This window comes from Balaenoptera ricei, chromosome 5 (assembly GCF_028023285.1).
Source record: "Balaenoptera ricei isolate mBalRic1 chromosome 5, mBalRic1.hap2, whole genome shotgun sequence".
NCBI lineage: Eukaryota > Metazoa > Chordata > Mammalia > Artiodactyla > Balaenopteridae > Balaenoptera > Balaenoptera ricei.
The window spans coordinates 26,607,725-26,624,678 of NC_082643.1; the positions used below are offsets into that span (position 1 = coordinate 26,607,725).

Sequence of the window (16,954 nt, forward strand, 5' to 3'; positions counted from 1 at the left end):
TGCATGTCACAGAAATGTGAGTGCAGTCAGTTTTAACTGTTAAGGTGACTATTTCCTCTCTTTTCCCTCGTTTGGTCTCCAAGTTGCATTTGATTTTCATCCCTTGGTGCTTCCTACTCCTCAGCTGAGGGCAATCTCCACACCCCAAGGCTCTGTATTAGGGATTGTGCTCATTTTTTCCTATACTTTCTCTTTTCATTTTATCCAGTTTCATCTATCTATCTGCTGAAGACTCCCAAATGGATACTTCCTCTTCCACTTTCTTTCTCTTGTAGATGCTGTCTTTGGAAAAATCTCTGTGTATCTCCTTTCAAATACAAGTTGCTCACCCACCAGACTGCAAGAATACGACAATGACTGAATGTGTTTCTAGATACAGTGCCTGGCATAGAATAGATGCTCAAATAATATCTATCAATTGAATGAAAGGATCTTCCTCTTTATCTTCCAACTAACATGTATTTGGTAAGTCTCTTCCATAAGGCTTAATGCCATGAACTGTTTTAGATATATTTAGATATAATTGTGTCAACTGATTAACTGTTCTATTCATTAATTATTTCAGGTGTATTAGGAAGATAGATACTCTGGCCAACCAAAGATAAAGATAGGAAAAAATATTTGCTAAAAAATGTGATTTGCTAAAACCTTGGATTTGTCCCTATTTGGAGTATGGGGGGGAATTTTTCAGACGACTGATCTTTGGCATTCGCTACTCATGGATAATTGGTGATAAATTACTGATAAATTCTTGGTAGTTACCAGACAATTGTGTTAACTGGAGGCAGGCAGCGATAAAGTAAAAGATGTGGGGGAAAAACAAATTCTCAGATCCCAAGGCATGTGCCTTCAAGTTAGAAGAAAATTATGAATTGGGGAAGAACGTGAGAATCAAGGAACATGAAACTAACCAGTGGTGCGTGAACTAATTCTGTGATCTCCAGAGATGTTTATCTCCTTTGTATGAGGAAGCAGTGATGACTTGAAGCCAGCATGGGCTCATTTGGGAAAATTATGGCACAGGAACTTCATCTCATTTTTGATAGGGCTTACAGCTGGGTAGATTAGAGAAACGTATTCAATGACGTAGGGTATTTGGCCTTTCACAGGGCACTTCATGACACTTGCGTGAAAGACAGAGAAGTACAGGCCATGCAATAACACAAATGGGTCAATACACAGCCGAATCAACACTCATCCCCAAAGAGTAGTGATTAACAAGCGTATTCCAATGCATACAATTCTTTTTAGTAATATGCCTCAAGGATATATATTTATCTCTGTTTTCCCAGCATTTTTATCTATTACTTCTACGAATGGACAGGAAATGTTTCCAAGATGTGAATAAAATAAACCTGAGTAAGGCAGTAGATATGATGGATGAAAGAAACAGGTATTTATTAGCATGTACTCAAAAGTGTACTATATTACTGTTGTGGGTTTAGACATCAATCTCTTCAGGAGAATTGAGATAGACTGTGTCTTAATCTCCTTGTGCTCCTAATATTTCACAATGTCTAGCACAGAGTGGTGCTTAAATATTACTTGAATTTTGAGAAGCCTGAAGGATAGGTCCAATTTAGCACGGTTTATGGATTTCAATGAAGTTAATAGTAAGATACGACTGTCAAAATAGCAAATGTAAACTTAGATATCAATAAGAGAATAGTATCTAAAAGTAGACAAGTGGTCCTCCTGTGTTACTCTGCACTTGATGCTAAACCTTTGAAAAATGACCAAAACAGTGGCAATTCAAAAAATAACATGATAGTTGCTTTCAGATATGTTAGGCTATAATGTGCAAAAAGCAAAGTAAATTTGTTCCGTTTGTTGCAAATGATTAGATCTGGGCTAGCGGGTAAAATTAAAGAAAACATATTTAGATCAACATCTGGAGTATGCCATTTTAGGACATAAAAAAAGGTTTTCTATCAGTGGAGATGTGTATCACAGGCTAGGGGAAAATTGGCAGATACTACAGATAAGCGTCTTAACATAATTTAGGAGGTTTAATTACATAATCCTTAAGGGCACATCAAAATCTAAGATTCTAAATTCACTGGTTTTATCGTTGAGTCCTCAATTTATTATGAAATTGAAAGCATGTGGTACTACACATACAGAAGATGCTTATAAGTATGATTAAGTGTACAAAAAAGTAGAAGGACAATCATGTTTATTAAGAAAATATATGAATATATATAAGCCATGGGAGTTTGGAACAGTTTGGAACAGTTAATCTATTATTTGTGCTCAGAACAGTAGAGAAAGTTTTACTTCTCTCAGCACTATTTGTAGTAAGTTCGAAATTTATGAAGTAAGATATACTGCCAAATCCTGGATCTAAAACAAACAAGAAAACCTTCAAAACTACAGGTTTAAAGCATTATTAAATTGATACAGTGTAAAAAGAAAAATCTGCAACTTGAAAAGAGAAATATCTGCAGGTTATAGAGGAACATAAAAAAGTGAAAAAATGTAGCAACAATTCAGAAGACCATCTGTTTAACCAACAAAGAAACACCAATTATGGTTATAATGTAAAAATAAAATGATGGTAAAGAAAGAAAAACTGACTGTCTAAAGGTTAATTATGAGATTTCAAAATGTATACCAGGGTTTCCCTGGTGACGCAGTGGTTGAGAATCCGCTGCCAATGCAGGGGACATGGGTTCTAGCCCTGGTCTGGAAAGATCCCACATGCCGTGGAGCAACTAAGCCCGTGCACCACAGTTATTGAGCCTGCGCTCTAGAGCCTGCGAGCCACAACTACTGAGCCTGTGTGCAGCAACTACCGAAGCCCACAAGCCTAGAGCCCATGCCCCGCAACAAGAGAAGCCACTACAATGAGAAGCCCGCGCACCGCAACGAAGGGTAGCCCCTGCTTGCCGCAGCTAGAGAAAGCCTGCGCGCAGCAGCAGAGACCCAACTCAGCAAAAAATAAATAAATAAATTAATTAATTAAATAAATTTAAAAAAAATGTATCCCAATATAAAACACAATAGTTAAAAGCACATGAACAAAATTTGACTAAATCCACTGATCAGAAATTGACCAAAATTAGTGTATTGACTAAAATTGATTAAAAATATCTGCAGAACTTAATTATAAGGAAAAACTAATCAAATGTGAGGAAAATAATCACTAATAAATGATGTGACGACAAATCTCTATCAGTATTTAGCACCTTATATAGAACAATGAACTCTAGATGACTCAAATCACTCACTGAGTCAATTTATTAATTAACTATAAAAGGAAAACAGGGCTTCCCTGGTGGCGCAGTGGTTGAGAATCTGCCTGCCAATGCAGGGGACACGGGTTCGAGCCCTGGTCTGGGAAGATCCCACATGCCACGGAGCAACTAGACCCATGAGCCACAGCTACTGAGCCTGCGCGTCTGGAGCCTGTGCTCCACAACAAGAGAGGCCGCGATAGTGAGAGGCCCGCACACCGTGATGAAGAATGGCTCCCGCTTGCTGCAACTGGAGAAAGCCCTCACACAGAAACGAAGACCCAACACAGCTATAAATAAATTAATTAATTAAAAATAATAATAATAAAAAATAAAAGGAAAAGAATGTAATGATTTTCCACCCCAGCTATGGACTGGGGATAAATTTGGTGCTATTGAAGAAATGGATTTAATTACCAAAATAATTTTTTGAAATATAGTATTAAGTTATATAATGTCAAGTCACAAATAATCAGAAATTACAATATGATTTTTTCACCCCAAATGGCATGAAATCAGTGAAAATATTTAAGGCTGGGAAGTTAAAAGAGTGTTTACAGGTACTGCTGGTAAGAGTACCTATTGTTACAAAGAACCATCAAAATGTCCCTACCCACCCAAATGTTGGTTTCTAAACGCTATTCTCCAATAAAAGAAACCAGGGTTCCCTGGAAAATAGCTGAACCTAGAGTTGGGGCAAATACAGATCAGACTAGACTAAGTCCCTCATGATACTAGAGAATAAGGGAGTGAATAAAAAAGTAAGAAAGTAAGTAAGAAAGTATGTAGCCTGTAGCAGGAGAAGCTGTCAAAAGGCCACTGAGAGCTCCCAAGAGCGAACTCTAGAACAACTGGAGCCCAAAATAAATAATAACACTATTGGTTTATAAACCAAAGAATAAAATTATTCACAAGTCCACACTGATATAAACAAGTAATTGTATAAATAACTACATTGGAGAGAAGGGGTAACTCTTCCTTACAAGATAATTCCACTTGTAGCAATCTAACTTAGGGGACAATTTCTGAGATGTAGTTAAAGATTTACATATTCAAAGATGCTTACATGTTAATTGCAGCATTATTATAATAATTAAATATCTAAAATAATGGTTTCTCTTCTGATGAATTAGTTTATAGTCATTATAATCTCATTATTTCCAGAGAATATTTATCAGGAAATACTCATAATATAATGACATGCAGGATATCAAGAAGTACATCTGTATTTATATTGTGCACTCCAGTTTGGTTACTCTGTGTGTGTGTGTGTGTGTGTGTGTAAACACAAGATATGTTCAAATGTCTGATGGAAATAAAATAAAAATCATATGCAATTCTATGTTTTCCTTCTCAAATTTTAAAAATTAATATTTCTAATAAAATTTTAAAATACAGGTAAATTGAGGCACATATCATTAGTGAATGTATATCTCAAATATCTTTGTCTGCAATAGTTTGGGGGGAGTAGTATAGGTAAATACGTGACTTTAGGTTGTTTGCTTTATATTAGTTCAGAAAGCCACTATGTATTAATTTCTTTACTGCATTGTTTTATGGGTAGAAACTGAAAGTGATTTTTCCCTAACTTAAGAGGAAGATTAAAATAAGAATAATAAGCATTATTATTTTTATTATTTAATAAAAAGTTTTTATTAAATAACTGACTGAGCTAATCAATCCCACTCCAAATATGCAGTAACATCCATAATATATTTTAAGTATACTTGAGCACACGCTCATTTGTAAGACGTCTGTTTATCTTTGTTAAGCATCCTCTTTTATGTACCACTATCCTTGCCAAAACATGCGTACTATACACAATCGTCTAACACATAAAATGTTAACAAAAGATTTAACTTAGAATTATTTGATAATACTATATTGAATAATTTTCAGACCAAAGTATAGATTTTATTTTGCACATTTAAATAGTGTCTTGTGTCCTAAAAATGTTTCTAACACAAAAAAGAATGGATGAAATAAACATGGATAATAAAACAGAAATAATAAAATCAGTTACAGGGCACTGTGTTGTAATTTGACTCTAACCATCTACAAAGCTGATCAAGTTGTGAATTCTACTTTGGGAGCAAATTCCACCTGGTTTTAGACTATATCCAAACAATGCTTTACATTCAAATGAAGGTGATTCATCTAATTTTACAGATGATTTATCTATCAAATATTTTTACTTTTTAACTGGAAACTTTGATCGCACAGATACAATCTTATGATAAAATATAAGATATGAATAAATGCATAATTTCAAATACTTTGGAACTCCATTCTCATCAATGAGAAGTTTTGGGTAACATGAAAACAAAAAGATGTGGCAAAATTCAGTATCCCTTAATCTCTTAATCTTACTCGCTAAAAATTATTATGCCTTGAACACCCATCAATGGACAAAACAAGTCACTAAAATGGATTCTGCTTCTTTACCTCATTTTCCAGAGCAAAGCACAGTGTCTGGCTCATCACTGATGGTCAATAAATATTCAATTAAAGAAAATTGAAGTATACTAGTTCCTTTTGACATAAGTTATGACAGGCTTTCATTTTGATTCATGTAAAGTTATGGACCTGGACTAGTTTCATTAATAAAACTGATATTATTTTTAAAACATTATAGAAAATCAGAAAAAAACCTGATATTATTTTTTTTAAATCCCCATATACAGTTAGATCAAGTAGAACATAAAGAACACCAGTGTAAACTTTCCACCTATGTAAACGTACTCTAGAGGATTAGGACCATCTACAGTAAGCGAACTTTAGAAAGCCATTGTTTACAAAAGTGATTTGGAAATGGTTCTACTGTTAATCAGGTGACGAAAGATTGATGTTTCCCGTAATTAAACTCCTGATGAAAATGTGAGTAATGAAAAAGCAGGAAAACAAATTGAGAAAACAAATTTAATTTGATAAGCATCCATATTTTATTATGACTCATTTTCCTTAAGGAAAAGGAAAAGCAGATTTTGGAAGAAGAGGGTAGGGCAACACTTTTTTCTTTCCAAACACTTAAGCATCTAGCTGGGACCACTCTAAGAGCAGTTCTTACTATCATAGAGAAATGCAGGTATCTGTCTTAGTTTTTTTTTGTCAAAATTCATTAAATTAACGAAAAATTTTAACAAAAGAAGCCATTTATAGGGATGCAACTGTAGTGAAAATTTTAATTATCGTGTTTGCTAACCAATAAGCCATAGAGGGCTTCCCTGGTGGCGCAGTGGTTGAGAATCTGCCTGCCAATGCAGGGGACACGGGTTCGAGCCCTGGTCTGGGAGGATCCCACATGCAGCGGAGCAACTAGGCCCGTGCGCCACAACTACTGAGCCTGCGCGTCTGGAGCCTGTGCTCCGCAACAAGAGAGGCCGCGACGATGAGAGGCCCGCGCACCGCGATGAAGAGTGGCCCCCGCTTGCCGCAACTAGAGAAAGCCCTCGCACAGAAACAAAGACCCAACACAGCCATAAATAAATAAATAAATAAATAAATTAATTAATTAATTAAAAAAAAAATAAGCCATACATTTGAAAGTATCCCTCTCTATGTGTGTGTGTGTGCGTGTGTGTGTGTCTATCTACAGAGACATAGACACCCACACGTGTATGCATCTGTGTGTGTGTGTACATATACATATATCCATGGAAGTCTAGACCCTGTGAAAATATGTCTTTGGAATAACACACAAATACATTCTTCTTATACAGAATTAAAACTTCTTATATGTTTTTGAAATAATTCACAAAATCACTCCTCAGAATAAGGCAAGGAACATTTTTATCATACTGACTTCTTTTCAGGAACCATTTTGAGATACTGTGTCCTGAGATTCTTCAAAGTTTCTAAGCGTTTTCAGATGCTTGTTTTTCTTCCTAATACAATTTTGGAGGAATGTGTAAACGTAGATTAAACTATGTCAGACTCTTTAAAAGAACACACTGTTCTCCTTTCAAGAGGGCTTTTATGTAGCAAAAACAAAACAAAAACGAGCATTGCAAGCAGTTCCGAAAACACAACTGAGATGCAATTTGATAAACGCTTTCCATCACCCCAGCCAGAGCAGTGGAAAACACGCTATCAGCACTTTCATCTAAGGCACTGTTGACTCCTCTTTTTCGATCTCATTGTATCTTGGCTTCCTCATTTTGGTTACTCGTCAATGACTGGGAAAAAAACGATTCCTTACCCTGTGGATGAGTTATGATGGAGTCCCCTAGAGAATGGCCCTTTTCTCCATCTTTGCCGCTGCCATCGTCTCCTTCACCGCTGCCGTCTCTTTCAATCAGTTTATCCACCATAGCAATAATGCAGTTCAGGCTCTTGCCCACGTGGGCCCACACCCTATCCTGAAAAGAGTATGAGTATCACTACACATTTTTATTGCAAAACCGAGATCAGGCAAAATCAGATGAATCCATCTGAGAGCGTCAGGCAGAGGAACAAATCAGAAGGATGCAGATTGAGCAGCTCTAATACTTCCATTAATTTGGCCAAATTATGGATAGACAAGAAATCTCCTTCCTCCTCATAAAGAATAATTTAAGTGTTGTGAATCTTTTTATTTAGTCCATTATTTTTCCTCTGTCATAAAGCAATGATGAACTACCGTACGGCATGAATCCATAATTGAGCACCAATTATGACATTTTACACTGGAGATATCGATTTTCTTTATCAGTACTTAGTAAGAAAGCAGAGATACACCAATATTTTTAAAGAATGACCGCCACTTGCATTCAAACTTCTTGTTTTTCTTTTTATTGTGATAATATATCCATAATGGTAAAGTTGACCATTTTAACCATTTTTAAGGGTACAGTTCAGCGGCATTAAGTACATTCACATTGTTGTGCAGCCATCACCACCATCCATCTCCAGGAATTTTTCATCTTCCCAAACTGAAATTTTTGTACCGTGTAAACATGAACTTCCCATTCTTCCTTCTCCCCGTCCCTGGCAACCACCATTCTACTTTCTGTCTCTAAGGATTTGACTGTTCTAGGTATTAGAAGTTCTTAAACTGTGATCTTCAGATCACTTCTAACAGAATGACCTAGAGAATTAAAATGCAGATCCCTGGGTGCCACAAGTCAATCAGAACAGTTTGGGATTAACATATACACACTACTATATATAAAACAGATAATCAACAAGGACCTACTGTATAGCACAGGGAACTTTAGTCAATATTCTCTAATAACCTATATGGGAAAAGAATCTGAAAAAGAACAGATATATGTATATGTATAACTGAACCACTCTGCTGTACACCTGAAACTAACACAACATTGTAAATCAACTATACTCCAATATAAAATAAAAATTAAATTAAAAAAAAGAACCATTGGGAACTCAAAATTGAAATTTCGAGAAGCTCTTCAGGTGCTTCTGACCACATTAAGTATGAGAATTTCTACTCAATATTATGTGCTTTGTCTACATAATAAGTCACTTTGGCTGATTTAAGCCTAAGAAGCAGCCCCTATCACTAGGGAGCCTCTCAGTCATTGGTCACTAATCTTCCTTATTCTGATTAGCAACCATTTCTGTCAAGGGCAACACACAACACTGAATTTTTTGAGTCATAAACATTTCTATTTTTAAAAATAAAAATTTTAATATAGTTATCGTCGTGGTAGCCAATCATTCCTGGCTTCCCTTCTTGCTTCTCTTTCCACATCATTCAGATGGAGGCACTGACTCCCTACCTGTGATGTTAATTTTATGAATCCACCTGACTGGGTCACAGGATACCCAGATCTTTGGCCAAACGTTATTTACTTATATTACGGGTGTGTCTGTGAGAGCATTTCCAGATACAATTAGCATTTGAATTGGTGGACTCAACAAAGCGTTTTGCCCCCTTCCCCCAAATGAGGGTGGGCATCATCTAATCCACTGACAGCCAGAATAGAACAAAAAGCTAGAGGAAAGAGAAATTTGACCCTTTCTGCTTAATTGTTTGATCTGGGACATCAATCTTCTGCCCTCGGTGCTCTTGATTCTCAGGCTTTTAAGCCCGGACTGGAATCTACACCATTGGCTCCCCTGGTTCTCAGGACCTCAGATTAAGACTGAACTACACCTTCAGCTTTCCTGGGTCTCCAGCTTGCAGATGGCAGATTGTGGGACTTCTCAGTCTCCAAAATTGTGTGAGTTAATTCCTTATAACAAATCTTAATAAAACTCTTTATATATATGTATATATATATATATATATATATATATATATATATATATATATACTTATGCACATATATAAAAATAATTTCCTATTGGTTCTGTTTTTCTGGAGAACCCTCTCTAATACATCACTGCATATGAACCAAATGGAGTCTTAAGTGCTTTTCCTGCATCTTGCCATAAAGGAATCTTTCAGTAGGTGTTTTCTCTGTAACAGAGTTATTTCAGGCATTTAGAATTGCGCTTAGTGGAAAGATAATATGCAATTATACTACTTTCTTAGAGGTTTATATTTTTTTTACTGAAATGTATTATTTTAGCTAAATTAATTTTGTTAGTTTATAAACATATAAACTACTTTTGGGTAGGAGTAATCTAGGAAGAAAGAACTACATTTGAATTTAGATTATTTGATGGTTGTCTTGTAAAGACTGAGTTAAGTTGAATAATTCAACCACATTAAACCAAATATGGGAGTGTACAGATATGCATACTAAAGCTGAGGGGGAAAGAGGGTTTAGTAGAAAAACAGCACATTCAAAGTTAGAAAAGGTAAGTTTGCGGTCCGCCTATGTGACATGCTACCTATGATACCTTGGGAAAACCACCTCATTTCTGGGGACCTACAGTTGGTTCATCTACAGTTTAGAATGATGATTCTTGCCTTGCTTACCTCACCATGCTGCAGTGAGAGACAAATGACACGGTATCTATGAAAGTGCTTGGTAAAATTATTGCAATTTGGCAAAATCACGTCCTATCCTTGCTGGCTTTCCTAAATGAATCAAGCTTGCTTTTTATAACCCTGTAATCTTGAGTATAAAGTATGCTGTTAATCACAAGTAATCATAACAATTTTCCCCTAAACGAAGATCTCCTTTCCGCCAAAGAATTAAAAGCACTTTTCCTCGGCTATTAGTTAAAGCAATCATATCCATAAATTACATCATTCTCTGCCTATTGTCTGAGAAAATGAGGTAGAAACCTCTGACACCTAATAAGCTCATTACTTCCAGGAGGAAATGCTGGAAAATGGCAAGCAAGCTGAGGACGTGACGTCACTCATTGGAATTTGGTGAGGAGCTTATATTCCAGATCATATAACCAAACTAACTGGCTCCCATTCTGAATATGCCTTAATCACCACCATCACCTGCATCTTTCAGGCTCCTAAATTGAAAAATGAAGCAACTCTCCAGCTAATACTGGGAATAAACTCTACTACTGAGGGGAAAAAGGGGAGAAGTTTTCTCTTAATTTTCCAGATTAGCTTTGTATAGGAGATAGGTTTTCAACTCTCTTCCTGTTGCCCACGTTGAAAGGAACTTATTTTGATCAAAGACGAGTAGTGTTGCATGATGTCTTTCTTGTGTAAAGGCATATAAGGGTTGGATCAACTGCTCTTAATCACATCTTTGAAGAGTGTGAACATAAGGGTATATAAGAGGATGATTTTACATTCTACTCCTATACATTGTTCTTCTTCCTTCATAGATACCTCGGGTTACAGGATTCCACTGGGAGAAAAAGTAACCTTTGCAGTCAGTAGACAGATCTTCATTGGCATGAGGAGCAAAGTCAAGCATGTTCACTGACCAAAACCAACAATCATATAGTAAAGGGTTATGTGGTAAATGGTAGCAAAACATTTAAGTCATGAAAACGCTTGGAGGACACATGAGCTGGGAGTATGTTTGTTGGGGGTGAGAAATAGAGCAGTTTCTCATGCAACACTAACACATGATTCATGCATAATCAAATACTCTATTGGAGGCACCCTCAGCAGCTGACCCCAAGCAGACTCATTCTGTTCTTTATCTTTTGGAGATCAGATCCTGCCGAGCTAGTGGTGAGAGAACACTGAGCTTTGCCAGACACTGCTTCCTTCTCTTTTATGGCATCATCAAAGTAAAGTCACTGATTTACTTTTCTGTCTCTCACATTAGACTACAACTTATTTGAGAGCTGTGTCCTCACTACACTGAAGAAGGCCTGGAAGAAAGGCAGAGAGAGAGATAGAGAGGGACGAAAGGATGGAGGAGGAGAGGACTTCAACCCAAAGGCAGATTGAGGGTTGCTATTTATATTCAACATTAGCTAACTTACCTCTCAAAAACCATCACATAAGGTCAATATTATTGACTTATAGTTTTTAGAGATGAGGAAACTTCAGGTAAGAGATGTTGAATAACAACCAATATTAAAATGGTAGACTAGAAATTCCATTTTGATTCCAAAGACTTGATTCTTCCCCTATAGTTTCCCACAGCATTCTGGTACCCAGTAGGAATTGCTCTTCATGAAATTACTAGAACTCTGGGGACAAGCCAGACAGAGGAAGGTTGGGGAGAGGGAGCCCAGGAAGGGCCAGGTATAGGTGTGTGTCACCTCACAGGAGTAAGATTAGGTTTTGGTTATCTGAGATTTGAAAATGAGCCCAATGGCAAATTCTGAACTAAGAGATGACTCTAGAAAAAGGACAGGCTGGCCCCACGTACCCTTAAGTCTGAAAACAACAGTATCATACAATCATGGATGGAGCAATCACTTGGCTAACGGATCAATCAGCTTGGGTCAAAGGACATAAGTGGCCAGTATTAATAGAGGACAGTGTTAGCATCAAGGCCCCAGATCCATTCATCAGCCTGGGATATAAAACAGGGAGTGCGTTACAGGGAGGAATGGTGATAATTCACTTTGTAGGAGATAATTATGAATTATTATTAATTCCAAGCAAGATAATTATTTTGGAGTTAGGATGCTAAAAATGGGTAGGCAAAGATTCTTGAAGATGTACCTCGAATATCTGATTTCTATCCTAAACAAGCCACTTTCCACAGTATCTCTGTGAAAACATATGCACAGAGGAAAATAACCAGCAAAACTCCATTCTCATTCTGATAATTTTTTATTCATGAGGTCAGTGCATTTAGGAGATTCTTTTTGTTTAGATTGCTGGTATGGCTGGGACCTACTCAACTTTCTTCCCTACTAAGATCATCCAACCCCTCCCCTTTTCAGGCCAGGGAAGAATAATCAGTCTCCAGATTCTGTTTAGCCCCTCAGCCACATGAAAGGTTTAGAAACAAAAACAAAACAACAACCAAATAAAACAACCCAACAACAACCTATCAGAAAAGAAGATTGCTGGGCCGTCCCCCTGCTCCCCTCCCCTCAAATAGCAGTCATTAGCCTGCTATTGAAGGAAGTAATGGAAAATTGGTGGGTTAAAGTCTAACCTTTATTAAATGGAGTTTAATGTTGTCCTTGACCTTAATACAACCCAACTTCTTGAAGGTGAAGTGGCTATCAACTTTTGCTCAGCAATGAGGGCAAAAGTCAGTGGGGAATGAGCAGCAATATTTATTCCATTCTGAGTCAGGTAGCTGATCTTGGTTCTTATTTATTTCTGGGTTAGGACCTAAGCTAACATGCAGGTCAAACCCAGGGCAGTAGATGCACACATCTGATGGATGTAGCCAGGAGTAGCCAGGGGGCCATTACACCTGGCAGAGTGAGGCATGAGGGCAGGGAATATGGTGCTTACTCAGCATGTCACACATTTATGAGCTTGGTGGCATCAAGAGACATCCTGACTGCTTTGGATCAGCTGTTAACTTAAAAAAAAAAAAAAAAAGTTCAGCAATGCTTAGCTGATCAACTTTTCTAGGGACAACTTTCGATCAGCAAGAATGTAAAGGCTAAACCAGAGCTGATATGGGGGCCCTGTTGTATCTTAATCTCCATGCATAATTTGTCACTTGTCATTACCAATTTCTGAACACTTTGATTAGAACCAGTTAGTAACTTAACAAGGCCAATCTCATCTTTAAAAAGAAGCTTCAGTCTATCTTTGAGTTGATTGAGAGCAGTTTGCACTATACTGGCCTAGTTCCTCCACACTGCAATCCTTTGCTCTTTCCATAGCTTGATAGCTCTGCTCTCTGAATCCTAACCTTACCCAGACTTTTAGGTGAAAGGAGTTGTACATAAAATACTTTATGGTACAAATTGGCACACGTTTGGCCCAAGCTGCATAATACACACATACCTGCACACACACATATAAACATACACATACATCATGTCCACTAAAAGTAGCCAGATATGCGACATCCATCAGAATTAAGTGAGATTCCCCAACCTCTGCTTCTTATTGAGCCTCTTGCATAATTTCATCCACCTACTCATGTAAAAATCCCTGACCTTGGTTTCCCAATGAACACACTGCTGGCCTCACTCTGAAATTCAGTTCCTAGTTACACGGGTGGACTCAGATGGTCAGACACTGTTTCTCCAGCAGTGACCTCTCCACAGTCCCTGGTTTGGATCTTGCCCAGACCTATACGATCAGCTCTCACACGATCAGGTCTGCACTTCATCTTCACTGATCATCACGCTCATGCCATCACTCCTCTGATCAAAAGCAGGCTTAGTACTGCAGCAAGTATTCACTCTTCTCTCAGCCTAGAGGCACCTCTGTAGTTGGGTCGACCTAGATAATTCTACATATTTCTCTTCAGTCTTCAAAATGAAAGCTTTATCCAGGTCAGTCTCCTTGCTATCCTAGAAACATGCTGCTGATTAGCTCGACATATACTTTCTGGGTATCTGCTACCTGCCTTCTGAGTGCTGAACATCAAAGATATGAAGGAAACCTTGGAGGAACTAATATTTCTAACTTGACATATACTGCTTTTTAGGCTTCAAGTGCCTTCTCCCTTACCTTCCATCAATCCAAATTCTCACCCTTTCAAGTCTCACCATTTCCAAGAACTATTCATGCTACTCTCTCTTTGCTTAACTTGTATTTTCTTTCTAATAGACAGTGGGCTCTATGAGGGAAATGCCTATTATTTATTAATCCTTTTGTCCTCAAGTCATAGTACTTACCAGGTGATAGTAAATAAAAGAATGAATAAAGGAATGAAGGAAGGAAGGAAGGAAGAAGAAGGAAGGAAGGAAGAAAAATAAAGGAAGGAAGAAATGGTTTCTTCATCTTCTTCGACCTTCACATAACTTCTCTCTTAATCCTTCTGATATTGTTAATGTGTATCACATAACCACCTCTGCTCTGGGAATACCTTTCAATAGTATCTCTGTTTGTTTTATGAGTGCTGACCATTCACCTGAATTGGACGATATGGCTGTTGAGGTCAGGATCCATTTTTGATGCTTAACTTGTTTTCCCCCAAGTACCTATAGCACTGCTTCACATTATTGATGCTTAATTAACATTTGGTGATTGACTTAATAGCCTGCTACTTAGGAGTAAAAATAAATTAAGATACAACTATAAGAAGTATTAGCACATGTATCTTCAAATTGAAGTTAGAATTAAGCTCATATTCTGAATGGTTGAGTTCACCCTAATATGTGTCACATCAAGCTAAAGCTTTCAATTCAGTGAAAATATGAAATAAAGCTTTTGTTTAATAATAAGTAAAAATAAATCACTGATTGACTAAAGCTTTTAATTTTAAATTGGTAATTGCGTGTCAGCCACACACCATCAAACAGTCGTACAAGTGGTTGAATTATATGACGTTAGTGAGTGTGCTGCATGCAACCAATTTCCAGGATTGATTTTTTTTTTTTCACTGAATGTACCCTGATATAGCAAGACAATAGTCTGCCTGTATAGACCTCGGCATTTCTTTTAACTATTCATGAAATTTGGTGTATTCAAAAATTTCCACTTAGGAATAATATCTCACTATTCACCTCAGAATGTATTAAAGTTTAGGGGCACTTGATTTAAATGTAATCATAAATTTCTAAAGTGTGTGTATGCAAGTTTGCATAATCATTATACGCAGGCATATCAAACTATCTCTGACGCTGAACCAGGCATTGTAACAATCAGCAAAGTATCCAAGGGAGATGATGGGATCCATTATAAAACCACAGGAAAATCACCATTACATGAATAAGAAGAAAATATCTCTGTTAAAAACACTAATTTGAATTGGAAGATGAATTGCTGATTCAGCAAATCCATCTGTTCACTTATTCTGACTAATTCTGAAAAATACATTGAACTGGTATGTATAAAACACTGTATTAGCTGCCATAAAACAGGGGGCTGAAGGTGAATGTATTAGTAGGATTTCATGAATACGCATGCCCATAAAGGTCTCCTTTGGGGTTTCTTTTATTTATTAAAAATAATTTTTTTAACATCTTTATTGGAATAGAACATTTGTGCATTTTGACAGACAGTCGTGAACTTTGCCTAATCACCTTTTGTGGACTTTAATATCAGATAAGTATTCGGAGCACATTTCTCCTGGGTGAAATGGACTGGAGAAGGTCAGGAGGGTTTCCCATCCATCAGGAAAACAGATGCCAGAACACTTGCTGTTGCCATACAGAGAACAACTGGCCTAATTCTCCCTGTCCTTTCTGATGGGGAGAATGGATGCTTTCAATGTCCCCTCCTCACAGCAAGATTAACAAAACCAGGCAACCCTATTGGGCGTGACGTAGGAAGGAAAAAGAAAGAGCTGGGACAAGGGGAAAATAGTTGCTTCCAATTCATATTCACCGGTAAACATCTGAAATTATTTCTGTGTAACCAGGCCCTTTGTAATCGGCACATGAATAATCAGATAAAACGAAAATCCCCACCACTGGGTTTCTGGAAGCTTCTGGAGGCCTTAACTCATCATGTTCTCAACTTTGGTCATCTCTGATGATGTTCTGTGTCCATCCTGAATTTTCACCACTTTCTATGTTTGGAGATAATTGTGAAGATGACTTGAACAGTCACCTCAGAGTTGATTATGACTCTGGGAAATATCCACTAAGGAGAGAGGGATTTAACCGGGTACTTTTGATTGGAAGAGAGAAAGAAAATCCTCCAAAAAATTCATGAATTCTAATGGAGGAAAAGGTACTGACATGGTGCAGAGTTATATTAAATTTAATTATTCCATGTTTCCAGCCAAATAAGAAGGTAGACAAGAATAATAACTTGAGGGGAAATTTCAAAGTCATTAATTTATTCTACAGATGAGTATTGGGTACCTTTTATGTGCAAGTGCTCTGCACATAAACACAAAAGTGAACACAACATTGTCTTTGCCCTTTAGGAGTTTATAAAGTTGATGAGCACATGGAAGAAACAGACATATAAACAACTGATTATAATTCAGCGTTCACGAGGTTGTGTGATCATGGGATGCAAGAATAATGCTTTATTATATTAAATGTTTTGGAGTTGAATGCATGCATATGTATATATACATACATCTCTGTGTATCAATAACAGAAAATTTGGAAATAAATGGCCATATTTTAGTGGACATTTTACTGATTCACGTAACTAAGTCATAAGGTATTGCTTTAGAAAAGATAAATCACAGATTGGTATCTAGTTGTCTATAAGAGTTCATTACTTTTAAAAAATGAGAATGATTTATTTCCTTCTTATTAAGATCAGGTCAATGGTTTCACATAGCATAATTCTAGCCAGTCAGAGAACTGAACAGAATTGCTTTGGAATATAAATTTGCATAGGT

At 37.0% G+C, this 16,954-nt stretch overlaps 1 protein-coding gene across 8 annotated transcripts in view; it reads right to left on the bottom strand.

Moving 5' to 3' along the window:
* INPP4B (inositol polyphosphate-4-phosphatase type II B) overlaps nt 1-16,954 on the bottom strand; it is a 758,305-nt gene that overhangs the window by 101,628 nt on the left and 639,723 nt on the right. For all 8 annotated transcript variants that reach the window (XM_059922536.1, XM_059922531.1, XM_059922530.1 and 5 more), the window contains one exon: nt 7,435-7,594. In XM_059922536.1, the coding sequence (XP_059778519.1) occupies nt 7,435-7,594 (160 nt within the window). The remainder of the gene's footprint in view (nt 1-7,434; nt 7,595-16,954) is intronic.